The sequence below is a fragment of the Parambassis ranga genome, chromosome 2 (assembly GCF_900634625.1).
Source record: "Parambassis ranga chromosome 2, fParRan2.1, whole genome shotgun sequence".
NCBI lineage: Eukaryota > Metazoa > Chordata > Actinopteri > Ambassidae > Parambassis > Parambassis ranga.
This window is the reverse complement of record NC_041023.1, coordinates 31,276,875-31,296,075: the sequence shown is the minus strand read 5'-3', so window position 1 is coordinate 31,296,075 and position 19,201 is coordinate 31,276,875. Positions and strand designations below refer to the sequence as shown.

General features: G+C 41.0%; 1 protein-coding gene across 1 annotated transcript in view; it reads right to left on the bottom strand.

The window, feature by feature from the left end:
* Nucleotides 1–19,201, bottom strand: part of snd1 (staphylococcal nuclease and tudor domain containing 1) — a 161,903-nt gene that overhangs the window by 14,864 nt on the left and 127,838 nt on the right. Inside the window, exons 19-21 of the mRNA XM_028422360.1 lie at nt 6,711–6,834; nt 5,098–5,167; nt 2,606–2,719 (exon numbers count right to left, since the gene is read on the bottom strand). Coding sequence (XP_028278161.1) covers nt 2,606–2,719; nt 5,098–5,167; nt 6,711–6,834 — 308 coding nt within the window. The remainder of the gene's footprint in view (nt 1–2,605; nt 2,720–5,097; nt 5,168–6,710; nt 6,835–19,201) is intronic.

Sequence of the window (19,201 nt, the reverse complement as noted above, 5' to 3'; positions counted from 1 at the left end):
TAGAGGAAGAGAGACAGCTGACACAGGAGGAAAGAGAAGAAGAATGCGTTGACACTCATGAAGAGACAATACAAAAGGAATGAGAGCCTTTCAGTGACCCGGAGGTGCTAGTGGGTCAGTGTAGCATCTAGTCTGGCCTCGGTTCAACATTATTAAAATAGGTAGCATTGGACAAACATGCCTTTGTGACTGTCATCCCCAAACTGTATGTAAGAAAGTGAAAATGTGATTAAAGCTTGTGTATCTGTGTCCTCTCTGGACAATAAACTGGACTACATCTAACTGACCACACGGCTGGAATTTCAGGACTGCTGCATCTGTTCTGAGACAACATTATGGATGATGCCATTTAACTTTTTCTTGTCTTTAAATCAACTCTACGCTTTTACTTATCACTAGTAAAGGCGTGGAGTCTATGGTGACATAACATTACTAGTTTTCTATGCAATTTTTCCTTTTTCCAATTTTTACTTTTCCTTTATTTTAACAAACTAGTCCTTTAATGAGAAATGTAGATGCCAATCCAGTAGGAGTGAGAAAGCATAGTAAACCAGTATGAGTAATGAGTAATTGAAGTTGTGCCATTTTTACCAGAGTGCTGCCAGTGAAGAGTGGCTATTTTGACTAGACTTTATTCTGCCTGCCATTTTTTGTTTAGAATTTATTTAGCTGTTCATTTTTTTTACACATTCTTGGCAAAAATGAGTTTAATTAGCTAAACAGATACAATAAAGAAATAGCAGTGTTTTATGAGTGCAGGCAGCTGTGAGTTCATGACATCCATAATAAAACTGGCAAAAACGTGCCAGCCGTTGTTGCTCTGATATAAGTAGTTGCTGGACGGAGATCGCATGGAAATAACGTGCACTGTACTCCTCAGTTGTCAAGTTACAAGTACACACTTCAGGTAAGAAAGTGTTTTTTCTTTAACAACAGCAGGGCGGTGAGAGTGCACAGACATCTCGACATTTTTCGAAGATATTGTCACTTATGGAATATTTTATGAAACGGCACTGGAAGGCAGCAGAACAATCCTGTCCTAGTGGCAGAATTCTATTGCCAAGAATTTGTAAGTAAGGCCTTATAAAGCTGTAGTGGGAACATGTTATGCGGGGCATCAGGTGGCAAGGTTGCAAGACAAAGGCAACAACCTTTCCTGTGTACAGCAGCGAAGGTGGAGTACAAGTGCGGAACCATGCTGTGACAGTTTGTGTGATGTAGTAAAAAAAAGCCTCAGAAGAAGCAGGCGGCGAACACATGAAAGGAAGAGGAAAGTGGAAGGAACAGATGCAGAGAGATGTAGAGAGAGAATGAGGGAGTAGGAGAGGTGTATGAGGCATGTCAGCTTCCAACATGTGGTTTAGCTTATTGTGTTTGTGTGTCTGGGGGCTGGAACGTGTTGGTGATGCCCGTGTCCCCTGAGCTGGACCCAACAGATGGGCCACTTCATCACTGACTCATGAGACAGGTGACAGCATGCACCCTTGGTACAACCAGCTTGCACACACACATGGGCACACACACCACCATTTCCAATGGTGATGCAACATTTGTCCATTTGATTGATAGATCATTATGTGGATATTTTTTCACCACACTGATGTTTCCATCATATTTTTTCCTTATATAAAACAATAAGATTGCTATTTTATTTCCTATAACATATTTCTGCTGTGGCCTACGCAGCTGTCTTGCAATACACTAAACAAATCAATGACCGCAGACTCAATTTACAACACAATTCAGCAGAACACCAGAAACTACAACCATATATACATGACGCATCTCCTGTACACTGAGCCCATCATTAGACTGTAGCAATATTTCAAAAACAGCTGCACACAAACAAACTATGACTATTAAAGGGCAATTACTTTAATTCTAGGAACATATGACATGCACTTTATCTCGTTTAAGTGGAACAAAAACTTTTTAAACACACTCCAGTGAGCACTCACACACACAACCAATTAAAGTCAGAGCTTATGCAGTGCCAATCAGCCACAAACCAATAGAAAACATGTTTGCAACTACTCTGGATGCCACCAATGAGCAGACCCCCTGACACTCACAAAATACCTTCGCGCACACACATGTGCAGAGACAAATACACACAAGTGTAAACAAGAGGATTAGCGTTGCCAAAAAAAAGCAGTAACTGCAGCACCACTATCAGATGGACATGCACAAACACATAAAGCTCCTGCATGGGTTTTATCTATAAGATGCGTGAGAGTCTAAATTGCTCATATAACAATGTCTCAGCAGGTAAGTCAATTATTGTCAAATTCCTGCATCCTGGTAAATCAATGACTTGCGTGTTTGCCATTGTTCTGTCTGCTATGTACAACATGCATTATGTATGAGCATAATTTTCACTAACACTCGCCTGGAATGAAAAGTCGACCCCGTCTGTCAGTTACAGACTTATCGCTGCGTGCGATAAGTGAAACTCAAACAGTTTTTATGTCTTGCCAGGAAAGTCAACTTTCAAAAGCTGGCAGAAAATGAGACTGAAGGAGCTGATATCTCAAAGTTAATTTTGAAGCTTTCAGCTGCGACACATATCTCCGCTCTCTGAGCGTGTGCTCGTCCATGCACTTACGTCCTGTGGGACCTGGATGAAGGCGAAGGCATACTCGGTGGCCTGTGCTGGCAGAGTCCTGGTGCTGAAGGCTGGGGGCATGACAGCCAGGCGGGTGGATGACACAACTTCTCTCTGAAGGAGGACAAAAACAAGACCTGATATAGATATCAATCAAATACAGACACAAAGCTGGATTTGTTTTTCTGTAAGTGCAAATACTGTGGCAGTGAAATCTTGAGTTTACTCTGTGGGAATTGTTTGGTTTGTGAGGTTTACAAAATCTCAGCAACAGTGTCTGAGATAACAACTGTGTCTGAGCAGACATAACAGACACATCCATCTTTTACTTTAACAACACTCAATAAATCCAGGAGATTTACTGGCTTGTTGAGTTATGATGCATATTGATACACGAAAATGGAACCACGTAACAAGGCCGTTGAAAGCTTGTAATGAGTGTTTACCTTCATAAAATGTGGTATTACAACACAGCTCTTATGCTCTACACTGTAACATAATATTTTCTTCTTTCAAAACCACTTCTGCAATTCTAAAACACTAGTAATTTACAACTGCACAATGGCAGAAGTCATGCCATTGGTTAAGGGTTCCTATACTCCAGCTTACTGTACAGTCATTTTAGTTGGTTTGTAGCACCACTACAAGCTAAAAGCAAAGCTGATTTTGACACGACTCTGTCTCAGCCCATCTACTTCTATTACTCTTGCTATTATGAGTGACTGTGTTCACAGTGATACCGATTCAGATTGCGGCTGGGGAAGGTGCAGCTGTTTGAATCAGTTAATTGTGCACCACAGAAAGCTGTTTGCAAAAGTTTCTGTCATCAGAGTGAAATCAACAATTATTTAATGGGAATACCTTCAAATGAGACATAGCACTGATGTGAAGCTGATCATAAACATTGACTATTGTATATGTATGGAGACTGAGGGGTTGCAACTATTTCAGACTAAATTTTATGCACGTTTACCTGTAATTGCACCATAATGAAACAGCTGCTTTTTTCTCTTATGTACTGATTACAGTTTGACTGGGTTCCCGTCATATATGAAACATATGTGCTACACCTCACTAGCAATTAAACTGATACATCCTGGCAGGCTGACAGCCTATGTGACCTATAACTGATCACCACAGGCTACACTGAGGTGGAAAGTCATCTGAGGTTAATGTGTTCATTGGGCTGTACAGACTAGACAGAGAATACCTTGAACGTTTATTATGGATAAGATTTATCTGTGCCATATTAGACACTGACGGCACTGTAAATGTGGGCTTTAAAATGATACAACAAAAGTGCTCTGCTGTGTTTGTTAATGACCACATAATAACTCAGGTACTGACCTGTACCTGAGAGAGGTGGCAATATTGTCAACTAATAGCTCGTGACACAGAGAGCATGAAATCAAGGCCAAAGTGACTCAACCTAAAATGACGCAAAACTACAAAGAACAAGGTAGATGTCAGCTTTTTATTCTCTCTCTCTCTCATGTGTGCCAGGTCGGCCTCGGAGAATCACACTTTCAGCAACATGCCAGGATGCATCGCGTCTGCCAGCCAAACCTCGATCTGTCCCCCGACTGTGAGGTCAGCCACACACTGTGCCACTCCACTGCATCAAGGGAAATCTCCCACAGGGGTGGGGGGTGGCTGCATGAGCCACTTGGTGATGCAAGTGAGCTTACGCACGTGGGCACAGAGACACAGAGACACAATAACGCACTCCCAAGGATATAGTGCCTTCGTCATTATGGAGCAATAATAAAAAAAAAAAATTAAAAAAAAAAAAAAGCTCCAGAGAGAGAGTGAGGGGGAGGAATGAAAACAATATACTCACTTGCACCATTTGCTTCAGTTATAAACAATAAAGGGAAAACAAACAAGCCAGCGTTGTATTTGTCCTAAAAAAACTCCAGCTGAAAGGGAACAGCACATAAAGGCGCCTATGAATGTGGAAATAAGTAAACAAGTGACTGAAATGGAAAAGAAATCCCACTTTAGATACTAGATTGCTTCTGGTGGTGGGTTTAGCCACAGCAAAACTTTTTACAGTTTAAACCCTTTAAAGTCCGAGCTGGCCATTTTTACTCTCTGTGGGCAAATTTTTCACTACCTCTATGGAAGCATAATCATAGCTTCAAGTAGTGAGAACACAAATAGTTGTTTTGTGTAGTAAACTGTAGTTACAAAGATAAAATATTTCAATCATTTGCTTTTCTTTGACCACTACAACCTCTCTGCACATCAACTGTAAAGACCCAGCGGATCAGGCAGATACTTTCAGATCTTTGACTACTGGCCTGTTGTGCAGAGACTAAAGCCTGAAGCATATATTTTAGTTATGTTTTCAGATGGTACCATGCTGATACATTCAGGCACCATTAGAAAGATAAAAGTTGTTTTTACAATCTTTCGAACGTGTTGACGGGGTTTTGGGCATTCAGAGAAATAATTGCATGCACACAATTTGTAATCACTAAGTTACTCACATTGCCGTAGTCGATGTAGAAGACATGGACCCTTGCTGGCGACTCAACTTTCTCCACTCTGGCTCTGTACCTGCAGAAGAATAATTGAGAGAGGGATACAAAAAAGAAAGAAAGAAAAAGAGGGAGAGAGAACAAGGAAACAGAGATTAAGTGAGAGGGCACAAGAGGAAAAGGAGATGAGTAAATGATTTGGTGCTTATTTCCCTGGGGAGAAGGTGTTGAGGATCTGTCTGTTGTGATCAGGGAGGGGGGACAGAGGGGATCTATCAGGACATGGCAGGGCTGTGAAAATTGCACAGAGGCCTCCTTGCAATAAAAGGCAGACATTTAAACCTACTTCTGCCTTGTAGCAAATAACTTTAGTGCATTAGTGCAAATCACAAAAACCCAGCAGTTTCACTCTGTAACGTGAGAGTGAAACTGCTGAGATTACAAGTACATAGTGATCAGTGAGAAATTAGAGGAAAACAAAGTGCCTAAAAAAATGGTAAATTATATACTAGTGTAAACCACACGTTTTCCTTTCTGTCCATCACTTCTCTGACACAAACAAGAGCAAGGAAGACAAATTGGCAGCGAAAGCAAGGACAGCAGTTAAAAATAGTTCCAAATAATTAGGCCCACATGGGCAGAGAGAGGGAGGCAAAAGAACAAAAGTTAAAACTGAATAAGTGATTAACAGGAAGACATAAAGAACAGCAACGAGCAAGAGTGAGAGACAAAGTGTGAGCGACTGATGAAGAGTTCTTTTCCTTCTTCTATTCACTTTGACTCTGCAAGGCCTTAAAAGGCGAATTTCTAATTAGCCCCCTAATGAAACAAGACAACATTCCACATACATCACAGAACACTAAGATATGGACACAGAACAATGCAAACATGAACATAATTAGCAGGCTGTATAATACGAGGTTGAGTGGGGAAAAAAAAGACAAACATCTCAAACATTTGCCACCTGGAGCATGATTACACCGTTCTTTATAAACAATTGCTGTTGCTTTACAGCAGACGGTCTCTTTAGAGGGCTCACTGTCTTGTACTGGTGTTGCAGGGGGATAACTTTAGTTTGCCTCTAAAAACCAGGACAGTAAGATGGAGGGAAGGAAAGGACAGCACCTGTGTTGGGGGAACATTTGGTTTTTAATCAGTTTCATGATCCCTTTTCAACGTCACCTTCTCTCCCCCTCCCTCAATGACGATGACTTCTATCTGTCCCCATGACCATCTGTAAACTTGGAACATCCAGCAAGGAGAGACTACATGACGAGGTGTGTATGTGTGTTACTGTCAAGCAACTGCTGATTCTAAAAGGGCCACAGCAGTGGCGGTGAGCTAATTACACCCTGCGGGTGTCTGCAGTCAACGCATCGCAGGCTTAGATAGAGACAAGGTACAAATGAAATGTCAGGTATTCCTGAGAGGGATGCAAGTGTATATATATATATATATATATATATATATATATATATATATATATATATATATATATATATATGCAGAGCCACAATATTATAACCACCTGCTGAAATGGTGTACATGATTACATGTCACTGTGGTATGTGTCAATGTAACAATCCTAATTAGGTCAGTATCTGTGCATGTCTAGATCTTACCATTCACCATCGGCAAACTTGGCTATGCAGTAGTCCCCACGGCGTGCAGAGTAGGAACCTTCCACAGGCGGCTGGGTGGTGATCTCTGCTCTCATGGTCTCCATCAGACTCTCCAACTGGCCTCCTGACAGAAGCACATTTACAAGTGAGATCTACAATTTCTACGCTCCATGCAAAAGTTGTTTAAAATGTGTGAAATGGATATAAAATTCCACTCCACAGAGCCGCAAACACTTTGCTTTAATTTGCATGTTGTCTGGTGATTGACAGAGTGCAGCTCCTGAGGCAACACGAGCCGTATACATTTACACTCAATGCAAAGAATGGAGGATCAAAAAAAAAAAAAAAATCATGTTAACCCCTTTAGAGACTGAGGCCATAGATGATCTAGGGTTTTTGTTGGAAGCCAGCCCTCCCAGTGGGCCTTTTTATCCTATCAAGCCATTATATCAGGCACAGCAGACCTATTATGGCAGAGTCAAAGCGAGAATGTGGCGCTGGGATTTGAAGATTGTGAATCAGTGCCTTGTGGATCCACTGACTCTGGTAAGTGGCAGCCTGATTTGTACCCATCGGTTGCAATTGAAGGTCTGATTGTGAACAAGTATCTGCACCCCCCAAGAGAGCCACTTTTCGGCTGTTTGTGTGGTATGTATAGTATGTTTGTTTTGTGTTGCAGTGTATGTTTATGCACACGTGTCTATTAGTGATCGCAGAGAGAGGCTGCGCTTCTGTGTGTGGAGCTGCATGAAGTGTGTGGAAGAAATTATAGCAGCTAGTTTACTAAAGTGGCCCATATGAAAATCCGAGGTGGTATTTTTAGAGGCCATTTTCGCTGATCAACCACCTGGAGGGGATTTGTGGGCAGGAATGCCAGAATCATGTGTAATGGAGCATCTTTAAAGACATAAATTTATGAAATGGGGAAACTGAGGCAAAAATAAAACTACATTACTTTATTCTGCACTGTGTGAATGCCAGAGGACATAAAAGTAAAGTAAGGATGTCTTCAAAATGAACTCTTTTTTTATAATGTACAGTAAACAAGAAAAAAAAGACATTGACTTGCATTGAAGTCAGCAAACAGGTACTTCAGATGTGTCTCTGATAACCCATCTGCTCTTGATTTTTGTCAAAATATTTCACATATTTCTGCTAAAAAATCAGATGTAAATTAGTTCTATGGTGTTGAATGACTGCAGAAGCCAATATTGTTGACTGGCTAATGTTTTTGCGAGCTGCAATGTAATCATGACACCTGGGTGGACACACATTTTAGTCGTAGCTTTTTTCTGATGCACCTACATTAGGGAAGAGAATTAGGTAAAAGGATGGAAAATTAAGCCATAATAATAAACCATACTAATAAATAAATAATAAAGGAAGAGAATGGGGAAGCAGCTCTGTTGCAGCAGTATATGAATATAGTGATGTTAAAGTCTCACAATATTGCATCTTTGTAGCCTGAGTAATTAAGTCTGCTGTATGCAGCCAAAAACGAAATTACTTCTTATATCTGGCTTTTACAGATTCTCCAAGAAATACTCATGATGGAAAGAAAGTTTTCTGAGGAATGTGGGAGGTTATGGACCTTAATATTGTAGAGTAAATACACACCTTGCTTGCTCCTTTTCCTTTGTAGCAGTTACAAATAATAAAAAAAGGATTCAACTAAACTGACACCAAGCTGGTGTCAGCTAAACAGCAGTAGTAAAATTCAAATGCATGCAAACACTGTGTGCTCTCACACTGCAGAGCCTGTCTGAGTCTAAATAACAAAACAAAAGACATTCAGGCTGCTGTCTGATGTGTCACTGATGTACGTCAAGCATGCCAGTCTTGGATAAAGACAGAAACTAGGAGAAGCCTCACTTCTGTGCATGTATAGTTTACTGCAGCCACATGTTTTCTCACACCAACATGTTTTTTATTGTAAATAAAAGCAGTTAGTCTGTGCAAAATTAGTAACTTCTGCTCACTATGTATGTTATTATAAAGCAAACAGCTTGGAGGCAGGCACACCTTTCTACTTCTGCACTGCTGCCGTGAGTTGTCATTAACACCTAATATTATTTATGCTGCAGGAGAACAAGGAAATATAAATAATGATGCTGTTTTCCCACGTTTATCTGTGTCGAGACAGGCAGGCAGCTGCCAACCAACAGCAGACGGCAGACCTTCATTTGCATCATGTCAAATTCAGAGGGAAACACACCGAGGAGGGATTCAAAGGGATTTGGAGTGTGAAGGAAAAAGCTGGGAGCTCAGTTGAGTTTGAGTGAGTAGGGGTGTGGGTGTCCAAACACCTTTTTAGCCACCCACCGCTACACCGATTGCTGATGAGGGGAGGAAAGGGAGCATAAATTCACACACACAAACAGACACATACTCAGAGTTTTGTGGAGAAAGCAGTTTTTAGAAAACACAGCAGATGAATTGGATGAATGGACTCCTTACATCACACACACACACACACGCACACACGCACACACGCACACACACACACACACATATATATATATATATATACTTGCTGGTGTGGTTGCATCATTTTAACTTTGCCATAGTTTGCTTGGTGCAGGATTATGTGGACTACAGCCATCACAGACACCTTTTTGATCAATCTAATGAAAAAAAAGCGTGTGCGTACACTTACTTGAAAACACGTTATTCATGTGTTCACAATATTGAGTAAGGAATAGGTAAGTTAGCTGATGGTCTGTTGATATTACCTGCACGGAGACTATCTACAGGGTGTGTAGGCTCCTGATGTCTGGGAAAAGAAAAGTAACTCACTACCACTATTCTATAGGTTCACGTGGTGGTCAGAAAAGTCATATCTGACACTGTATAGGAGGCTCTGGATGGGGTTGTGCAGTCAAAGGCCACTGACAGTTCAGTGTTATGGATCACCAGTTTTAATAAGTGGATTTATGATCTGCTCTGACCCATAGATTCACAAGAATTACTTTAAAGTCAGGTCCAGCCACACTTTAACAATAAATCCATGTCCAAGCCCACTGACTGATGTGAGAACTTGTTAAATTTTATCCTTAAAGAAAAGGGTGGAAGAAAGGATAGGCCTCAGGCACAAGGTTACAACATCGGTCTTCATGCAGGCATCTGATTGCCACCCATGGTGACACCACTACTGGATGGTGTTCCTGGAAGATGACCCCAATGCTGGGAGGCAGGTCACTGTCACCGCACGGGAGACAACTGGCAAGCTTTTAACAGATTGACAAATAACACAACAGCACACTGCCACAGAGCTCTCAGGTACATGTTTTATAACAAACAAAATGACTAAGGTGTTACAACCTGATGAGTAGCAGCTTTAGCACTGTGTGCATTTCCTTCCAGCTCCACATCTGCAGGATGCAAGGTCCGTTTGATTTAGTATGCAGAATGCGCCTCCTGCATTATCATCACTCTGTGTTGGGATTTAAAGGTCTAATTAGCTGCGCAGGCTTCTTGGATCTGGGATTATCAGAAACACTTCACCCGTGCGTCCAGGTTTAAGTCCATGCTTGTTCAGAGAGAATAATCTATGTGGTGTCAAAATCCATGCAGAGAAATATATAGGAAAATCAGAGACTTTATATGCTGCAGGTGAGCACAAAAAGAACCAGCCTGCCAGTATGGTGTGACTTGAGCAAATCTTTGTGCAAGTGCAGCCTGCCAGTGAAATTCTAAATGAATAGAAACAACCACATTAGGAAGGAAGTACAGCTACAGCACACAGCGCATTACAGAGGCAGATTCCTATTTAATGTTGGCATCAAGACAACTAAATATCTGCGTGCAGAAGGGGTAAACCATGTCGAGCGTGTCATTCTGTGCTGAAGGGAGAGCCAAAGCAATGATCCCAAAAGCAGCCATCCCAATGACCGTGTCTGATGCCGGCCAATTTCTTCTCGTCTTCATCTCTTTATTCCTCTGTTGTTTTTGCTCTCTCGTTCTGTAATTTGTTTATACACCATTATGGCTGCAGCTGTTTGTAAATCATATATAATTACATTCTGAATGGCCAGTGCATAGTGAGGGAGCGATTAGGCTTTAAAACAAGAAAAGAATGGAGATGGTGTCAGGGTGGAGATAGCAGAACGACAACGGTTTTACAGGTTGGTTATGATCGCATTTGATTATTTCGCGGCACACGGTGTGTGAGCACAGACAAGGAGGGGGAACAAAAAGCCAATGAAAACTGTGAATCAAGTGGCCTTTCACTGTGCATCCCAAGGCTCTACTGAATTCTATTAAGCTGTTTATGAAAGCTATTAAACCACAGAAGGGTAAATAATCGCAATATGACAGTGGCACAGGCCAAGAGAGCAATGGTTGCTTATGAAAGCATTCTAATTTCCTGCTTTATAAGAATAAAGGAATTAAGAGTCAAAGTGGGGTGCATCTGTGAAAAGGACACCTGCCAGGGAAACAAGCGACTGGAGAGGATCCGGAAACATAAACCCGGCTATAATTGACTGCAATTTATGAAGGAAAAATGGAAGGCAACATGTGGAGGAGGGAGACGCAATCAAACCGATACTGACACACAAATGTTTTCCACTCTATAAATACTGCTGAGGCTTTGTTGTGTGTCCTGCCTGGTTGGTCAAAGACCATCAGAGCTGTGCTTTGGTTTTCATGTTAAGTTCTTAGTGTTAAATATGCATGAGGTCTGGACAGTCTTCATCCTCTGGGGGGTGGGGAGGAAAGGACACACAAGCAACACTTCAAAAGGTAAAAGGCCGCATGACAGACAATATACAGCTGCGAAGTAGTATGAGTAGTATAGAGGGCAGCTGAACGAGCTTTTGTTGCAAGTACCCCCTGTGGTTGGTCAACAAAGACACAGCGGTCACTTATTTGTACACTGTGTGTCAAGAAGAGCAGGAACAGAAGTCGTCTGTGTTCAGAGTGATGTTTAAAGTAGAGCTGAAGGAGGCCACACCAAAAATAAATGATCCCCCTGCTTGACTAATGCTGCTCCACTCCCACAAGAGGTGGATATGGATTATATCTCATGTGATACCTCACCACCACCACAACCACCAATTTCCCTCTTCCATTCTACCCTTCCCGGCAGTCTGGAGCCTTTTACAGCAAATTACTGTTTCTGTAATTGGAAAAGCCATCAGCGAAAAATCCAAACAGAGAAACCATCTGTGGCTCTCTTTTTGCATCAGTCTCTATGCCACCTGTCGAGTCTCTCTGGCCGGGGCTAATGCCCTGATTTGATTGTGAGGATTCCAAATATACTCATAAGATGGCCCCTATTCCCTAAATGTGCACACATTTCTGCACATTTGGCCAATTTCGTAGAGAACTCCCCATTTGGACCTGTAAGTGACTTACCGCTGTGAAAAGTGTCGTTCAGCTTTAGGTAATAGACCGAGATGCTGACATTAGTGCAAATCACGCACGCTGGGTATTGCGTGGACAAAGATGCTCATTTTCTACCTGAAAATCAAAAGCAACCCATCTGAAACAGACAGGTGAGCTGACCTTTTAGAAGCTAAGTTGCATATCTGATTTAATAATGAATGCCTCGGGAGGGGAGGGAGATCACCTAGGCAGGGCCTGACCTCTAAATATTGCATCTTGCTGCAGTGGCATTGAAGTTGAGAAAGACGAAAAAGAACAGCAGCATGTACTGCTCCGTCTACTGCAACTTTCATTCACCTGCTTGGTTACCTTGTTTGTTGTTGGTGTATGGTCGAGTGGTACCACAACAGGGTCCTGTACACACTACATCTAAATTAAACATGAGACGTAAAAGGCAGACAGACAAGGATACAATGGCAACGCTCTGGTGCCATTCTTTTCTCAGCCTGTTGTGGACAAGAGACTCTCTGCTGAGACACAGCATGATCTAATTATTTATATTGCAAATTCTAATTAGGCTGAATTTAAAACTAATATGGTATTACAAATAAGGAGCTTTAGCTTCAATGTGACTGCATACATATTGGGAGAATAGCATAGCAATTAAGACCATTCTCTCCTAATTTGACAGGACCATTAAACATAATCATCAATTCAATTGACATTTTGCAATTCTTTGTCATTTTTCCACTGCACAGTTTGTTCATTGTTTTAATCAGACTGTTCAACATGACTGACAAAAAAAAAAAACTTTTTCAAATGCAGTGTCAGTGGTGTAGGAGTTAATTATCTCAAACCCTGGCTTAGCAGTGTGATGCAGAGATATTTTAAATGAAATGATGAATATATATGATATATAATATGATGAATAATATATAATAATGAAATACTGCAGGCAGCCCTGGAACCATTTCTGAATGTGTACTCTTTTTTTCATATTAGGCTCTATTCTGTAAAGTAATCATCTCTTGGCTGCCTTGATGTGACATCCAATTAGTGGGCCACTCACCCTGATCAATATGAAATGTTACAGTTATTCTCGTGTTCTCTCATTGAAATCAACACCATGAACAAAGGGAAAGGCAACGGAGAAAGTGAATATTCTCGGCAGGCAAACAAAGCAAACAAAGTTGATTGAAATGTTACATTTCAAAGGGCCCTGGTTTGAAGTCCACCCAGAAAGAGAGCTGTTCTCTGGCCACACTGCCTCCACCAGAGGCTGAGTCCAGCATCATTAGGTGATGAACAGCTGCTCTGTGTAAAAGGTGGAAGTGTGAATAATGTGGACGGAGTGGCACCTGGTTGGGGGGGACGACTCCGCTCTTTATGAATCTGTATGGTTGCCAGAAAACAAGCATTGGACAGAATGTACCGCCAACTGTGCCGCAGCTGAGGCTTTTTGGGGGCAAGCAGAAAACAGTCTGGGCCGGGCCGAGCCTAGCAGTGCAGTACCATGGAGAAAAAGAAAGCCCTGCAGGAAGGTTGCCCATTGGTACAATCTGTAGGTTGGAACAGGGTCTGATGTGGACTGGAGCTAACATGTTAAAGGTAGGGTAGGAGATTTTGAAAACTCAGCCAGATTTTGAAAGTAAACACACGCCCCTTTCTGTCCGAGCTCACCCCGAAGCCTTTTAGCTGATGTTTTTAGCTATTGTTTTTAGCATTTTATAGCTTCCACAGATTATTAATATTCTTCGTTTTATGGCAAAACTGCCAAACTAATTGCTTGCTATTGGATTGTAAAGAGAAGTTACACTAATTTAACAAAAAGTGCATCAGAATGAAATCTCCTACCCTACCTTTAATATGGTGATTTATTCATACACAGGAATCCTGTGCTCTTTGGTAGCTGTGTCCCAGTTTCATACTACATACTAAAGCCATTTTAACACATATATCAGATGTGGTCATTGTCCACAGCTGCTATTTCACACATTCGATGTGTTCGTACCAACTTGAAATACTCAGTTTGGCCCAACACAAACGCTAGGAGGACAACTAAGCAGCGATGGTTTAAAATTGAGACTATGTGTTTGAACATATCCACAACATCAACACAAGAGTATAAATTCTATTGGACTGGCATAAAAGTGTACTTACTTTACTCGATTAACAATTAACCTTGAAAACAAAGATACTAATAAAAGGCATATGAATGAAGTCACAACCGCACAGAGAGGTAATGGTTTCACCAAACCCAGCAACCTGTTTTTCGGTTTTGTCGCAATATCTGGTGTTCTGTGCCAAGTTCTTATTCCAGTTAAACTGCTCTAGAGGTGGTTTTGGTGCACACAGGATGCAGATATCAGTGTTCCAACTTGCTCAAACAAACTGTGCCATTTTAAAGTAACTAACCTGCCAAGTCTGACCACACAGAGATTCTCTCCATTTCCAAAATAAGTCTATTTTGCCTTATTTGTCTGTGCTGTAGAGTTGCACTGTTGCCAAAAACCTATTAAAATCACATTGGTGAGCCACTGTGTGACAAGTGTCATTACAAAACAAAAACAAGCATCAACAGTATAGTTTATTTAGAAACAGCTTCACAGACTAATAACTGTGATCACTGTCACTGTTCCTGTGAGACAGGTCAAAGGACACGCAGTTCTGTAGCTCAGTGATGTCTGTGGCATTTCTATACTGCAATTTCTTGTTATTTACTGGCTGACATGCACATCGATACTAATATACCTGCACTAAGTGTTCAATTTATCAGTTCAGCTTTATTCCTAAACTACACTTTGGACTGTAGTGTGGATGCAGCTTTTTTAAGTTTAAAAAAAGGAGGTACACATTGATTAGGCACTAAAAAAAGACACTAAACAAACAAAACAAAAAAAACATTTTAGCACTATATTTAGCAAATTTTTAATTGCGTGGTCTTTCCAGCATAGTGGCAAAAACTACAACATTGTACAGCAGAGTCTTGCTGAAGTGGCCTCTGTCTTCTTGTGTCCAAGGTCACACAGATCTATGCAGGTCCCCCTCTGACAGTAATTACATATAGCCTCCGGAGAGGAAGCAACACACAAGGAAAATAAGAGGAGAGAGAAGAGAGAGGCGGCACTACTGAGGAGAGACGTGTGTGTGGGGTGGGGGGGTGAGACAATGAGAGATAAATGAATAGAGCAACAGATAAAGACCCTTAAAATAAACTGAGGATTAAACACCAAAATCCCCCAAGCTTCTCAGTGACTTGGAAAAACCATTGCTAACGTGAAGTTAATCACTTATCAAGCTTGTGCAAAGATATTCACATGTGAAAAAAGCCCTCACACTTATGAGTAATTAAATGTGAATAATTAAAATGGGAAAAGGGGTAAAATACCGAGCAGATACAGAGGACCCCAGAGAATAAAAGATATTACAAACTGCATTTCCTTCATAATGTTTAAGAACTGCTCAGAAGATGACAGCATGAAGATTATTTCACAGGGCTACGTATGTTCTTTAAAGTGCAACAACAGCCGTGAAGCCTCAGCAGACCACAAAAAACAAACACATCCCGGCCTATTATATAGCCACAACTCCCACAGAGTTAATGGTTTGGAAACTGCATCTAAATATTAATGGTGGTAACCCTACTGGTTTTTAATCTTTTTTTCTCCTTCTTCACCTTCTCTGTTGTTTATTAACAGATGTTACTGCCCACCACATTACTATATTGTTATTCTGCTACAAACATTTATTTGAACCTGCTCATTCCTACGGAAACAAACCCAGCATGCTTCTATCAACTATGCCGTTTTTGTTTTTTTGGGCATATAACATCTGCCTAGCTAAATGAAACCATTCAGAGTTGATCGAATCAATAAAGTTCATCTTATTCCGTTAAGGCAACGATTGAAATAAATGAGAGCTTAACTGACAGACAGAAAAATGACTCTCCCTGCCAGTCCCAGCTGTGTTTTCATCTTTTTTTGTTTCTATAAATACAGCCACCTTTCATGATTATGGTTTTACATCCGCAATAAAAGCTGTGAATTATTTGGTTAAGTAAATGGCCTCAACCTATCATCATTACAATGTCAAAAGCAAAGTGGCAGTATTGTTTTATTCTCTTATTCAGGTTATGTTCAGTGAGGATTCCAGACTGAACAAAGAAGACCTAGCTAGTCTCGCATACAATGTCGTCAAGTGTGCTACACTGCAAGAATGGTCAAAGAGTACTCTATGAAATGGTTTGCTCCATCTGGTAAATGGAGTGGTGGCAGCGGCTGCCAACAACCCTGAAAGGATTCTGACTCTAATCTTAGCTGGTTGTAGTTGTAAAAGACGAGGAGAAAACAGGCTGGAGAGGTGAGCCGGTATAAACTTATCCTGTAATGTGCGTCTTCTGCTATGTTTTTAATTTAACATAATGTATTGTGCTGTATTATAGAATGTGAAGAAAAAGACCTGTAGTTTTAGGTATCAGATATACGTGTTATTACCGTGGCATGCAAAAGTTTGGGCACCCCTTAGGAAGATCACCGTATCTGTCATTGTCACTTTTTTATTGGCCCAACAGAAACATTTTGCCAAACATTAATCCCAAAGAAATAATTCTATTAATATTTCGTTTTGCTGCAATAACAGCCTTTAGATGCCTCCTATAGCCACAAACATGTCCTTGAAATTTGGCTTGTGGTATTTTGGCCCATTCCTCCATACAAAACAGCTCCAGTTCAGTCAGGTTTCTTGGGATCCGTGTGTGAACAGCCTACCTTAAATCAATCTATAGATTTTCAATGATGTTATGGTCTAGGCACTGGGATGGTCATTCCAGAACATTGTATTTGTGCTTCTGCATGAATTCCTTGGTGGATTTAGAACACTCAGGAAAGGCTTTTTTGGGCATTACCCTTCCAGCGAACTTTTCCTGGTGCAAAGTACGCTGGATTGTGGAACGATGAACAACTACACCATCAGCAGCCAGATGTTCTTGTAGTTCACTGGAGGTGATCTGCGGCTTGTCTGTGACCATTCTAACCATCTTCGCCTGTGCCTTTCATGTATTTTTTCAGCCTACTTTATATTAATGAATCATCTTAGTTTGTAGGACAGTGGAGAGTTGTTTAGAGGCCCCCATGTTTTCACTCTCTAAGAAAAAACCTAGGACAAGCACAGCCAGCAGTTACCTATGTTCAACAGCCCTTTTCATGATTGATTCCACCTGTTTTTGTAATTGAATATCTAATGAGCTAATCAAAGCAGTTTTGTGCTGCAGTCTGTCATCTACAAATTCCTACACATCCTGAATTGAATGTAATTAAGGGTGCCCAAATTTATGCACATGTCTATTTTTGTTTAAATGTACATAAAAATGTCTCTGTTGGGCCAATAAATGTTATTTCACTACTGAAATGGTTCTGTTTCCATAAGGAATAGCATGTTAAAAAGTTGCCGCTTCTAAAGCTCAGCAAGTGACAAACTGATGCAGTGATTTTCCTAAGGGGTGCCCAAACTTCTACATACCACTGTATAGTTCCTATTTGAGCTTGGTTTTGCACTGAATTCATGTTGTTCAGATGAACTTGCAGGACAGACATGATTTGAAGTGGTATGAATATAGTGTTTCACACGAGATTAGTAAAGTCATAAGACATGCAGAAAATGCTAGCCTTGTATCATAAACAATGGCTCAAATGCTGTAACCACTTTATTTAAAGTGGTCATCACTTGCAATCATGAGAACACTCCGATTCCAAGCTTATCCCAATATAAAACTTTTTTTTGTGGGCTGGGTGTGGGGGCATGTAATGATATTGCAAAGCACTCAGCTCGTGTGATTTTACAGGCCCTAAGACTTTGATGTTCTCTTTAAGAGGTTGGCATGACTTAATGTAGCTTTGAGGGAGCGTCAGCGAAAATGAAAGAAACCAAGAGAGGAAAAAAGAGATGGAGGAAGGCAGGGAGGGGCTAACAACATGATAGAGAGATGAGGAGAGGAAGGCAGGAGTGGGGGTGAGGACCGGTCAGGTTCTGCTTCCCTGCTGAGAATAACACTTTTTTTTTCTTTAACTAGCACATAAGCCTCTTGGTGGGAGAACACGGGCCAATTAAAGGGGAAAATAAATAAATAAAAAGGCCCCAGCATTGCTGGATCATCTAAAAATCAAGCCTTTATATGAGAAAAGATTAAATAACTCACAGCTCCCCTGTCAAAATACACTGAGAGCAGCAATATAAAAAATGCAGTTTATGTACAATTTCTTTAAATGCAACACTTTGGTTTTCTACAGAGAAAAAGTTGTAAATGCTTTGCATCTCACCATTTCCCCAATTCTTTATAGATATAAGCAACTTATGAGAAAATGCTAAAAAATGAATAAAACACTTTGATTTGCTCTTTCATGTGCAGCTTTGGTACATTACATTTTTTCCAACTCCCTCTTTCCACACATTCCATATTTCCACACATTTGGCCTGTACTTTCTCCCTACTGACAATAACTGAAGGCTTTAACCCTACCTTCAGGTCAACATGTGCTATGTACTGTGCATTTCAGCCTCATTGTGGTGACGTGATTTTGATCAATAATAAAAAACACCTCACACACACAGCCTGAACCTCATTTCAGACAGGCAAGGGAGTGGAGCAGAGGTAGCCAGAGGCAGAGTAAAGGCTTTAGATTTGAATCTACAGCTCATGGCAAAAAGATGAATAACAGATTGTTTGTGCACACTTTGCAACACCTGGAGGATCTCATGGAAGCGAGAAAGGTACGGGGTGTTTATACAAACAATCGCGGGCCAGACGTTTGCCGCACTCACATGTGATTGGTTTATTATGGTGTGTGTGATGCCTGAGCTCAGACTAGCAGTAAATGAAGGCAAATTAATTAATTATGGCAGTGAGGCAAATTAAAAGGTGGCCAAAGTCAATTTCATGGCCTCTTAACAGTCAACTGCCAGCGAGGACAGATGTGGGGGGGCGACAGAGGGAAAGAACCTCTGAATCCTGGGCTGCTCCCACAAAACTGGCAGACGATGAAGGGACAGTGATTGGCATGATGGCTTCAGATCTGTTCCAGCTAGTTTGTGAATGCAGGGTTTTCTTAGCGTATTCATGTGTTTCTGAAAATGAAAGTGTGTAAGGCAATAATTAAGTCATTGGTGCCA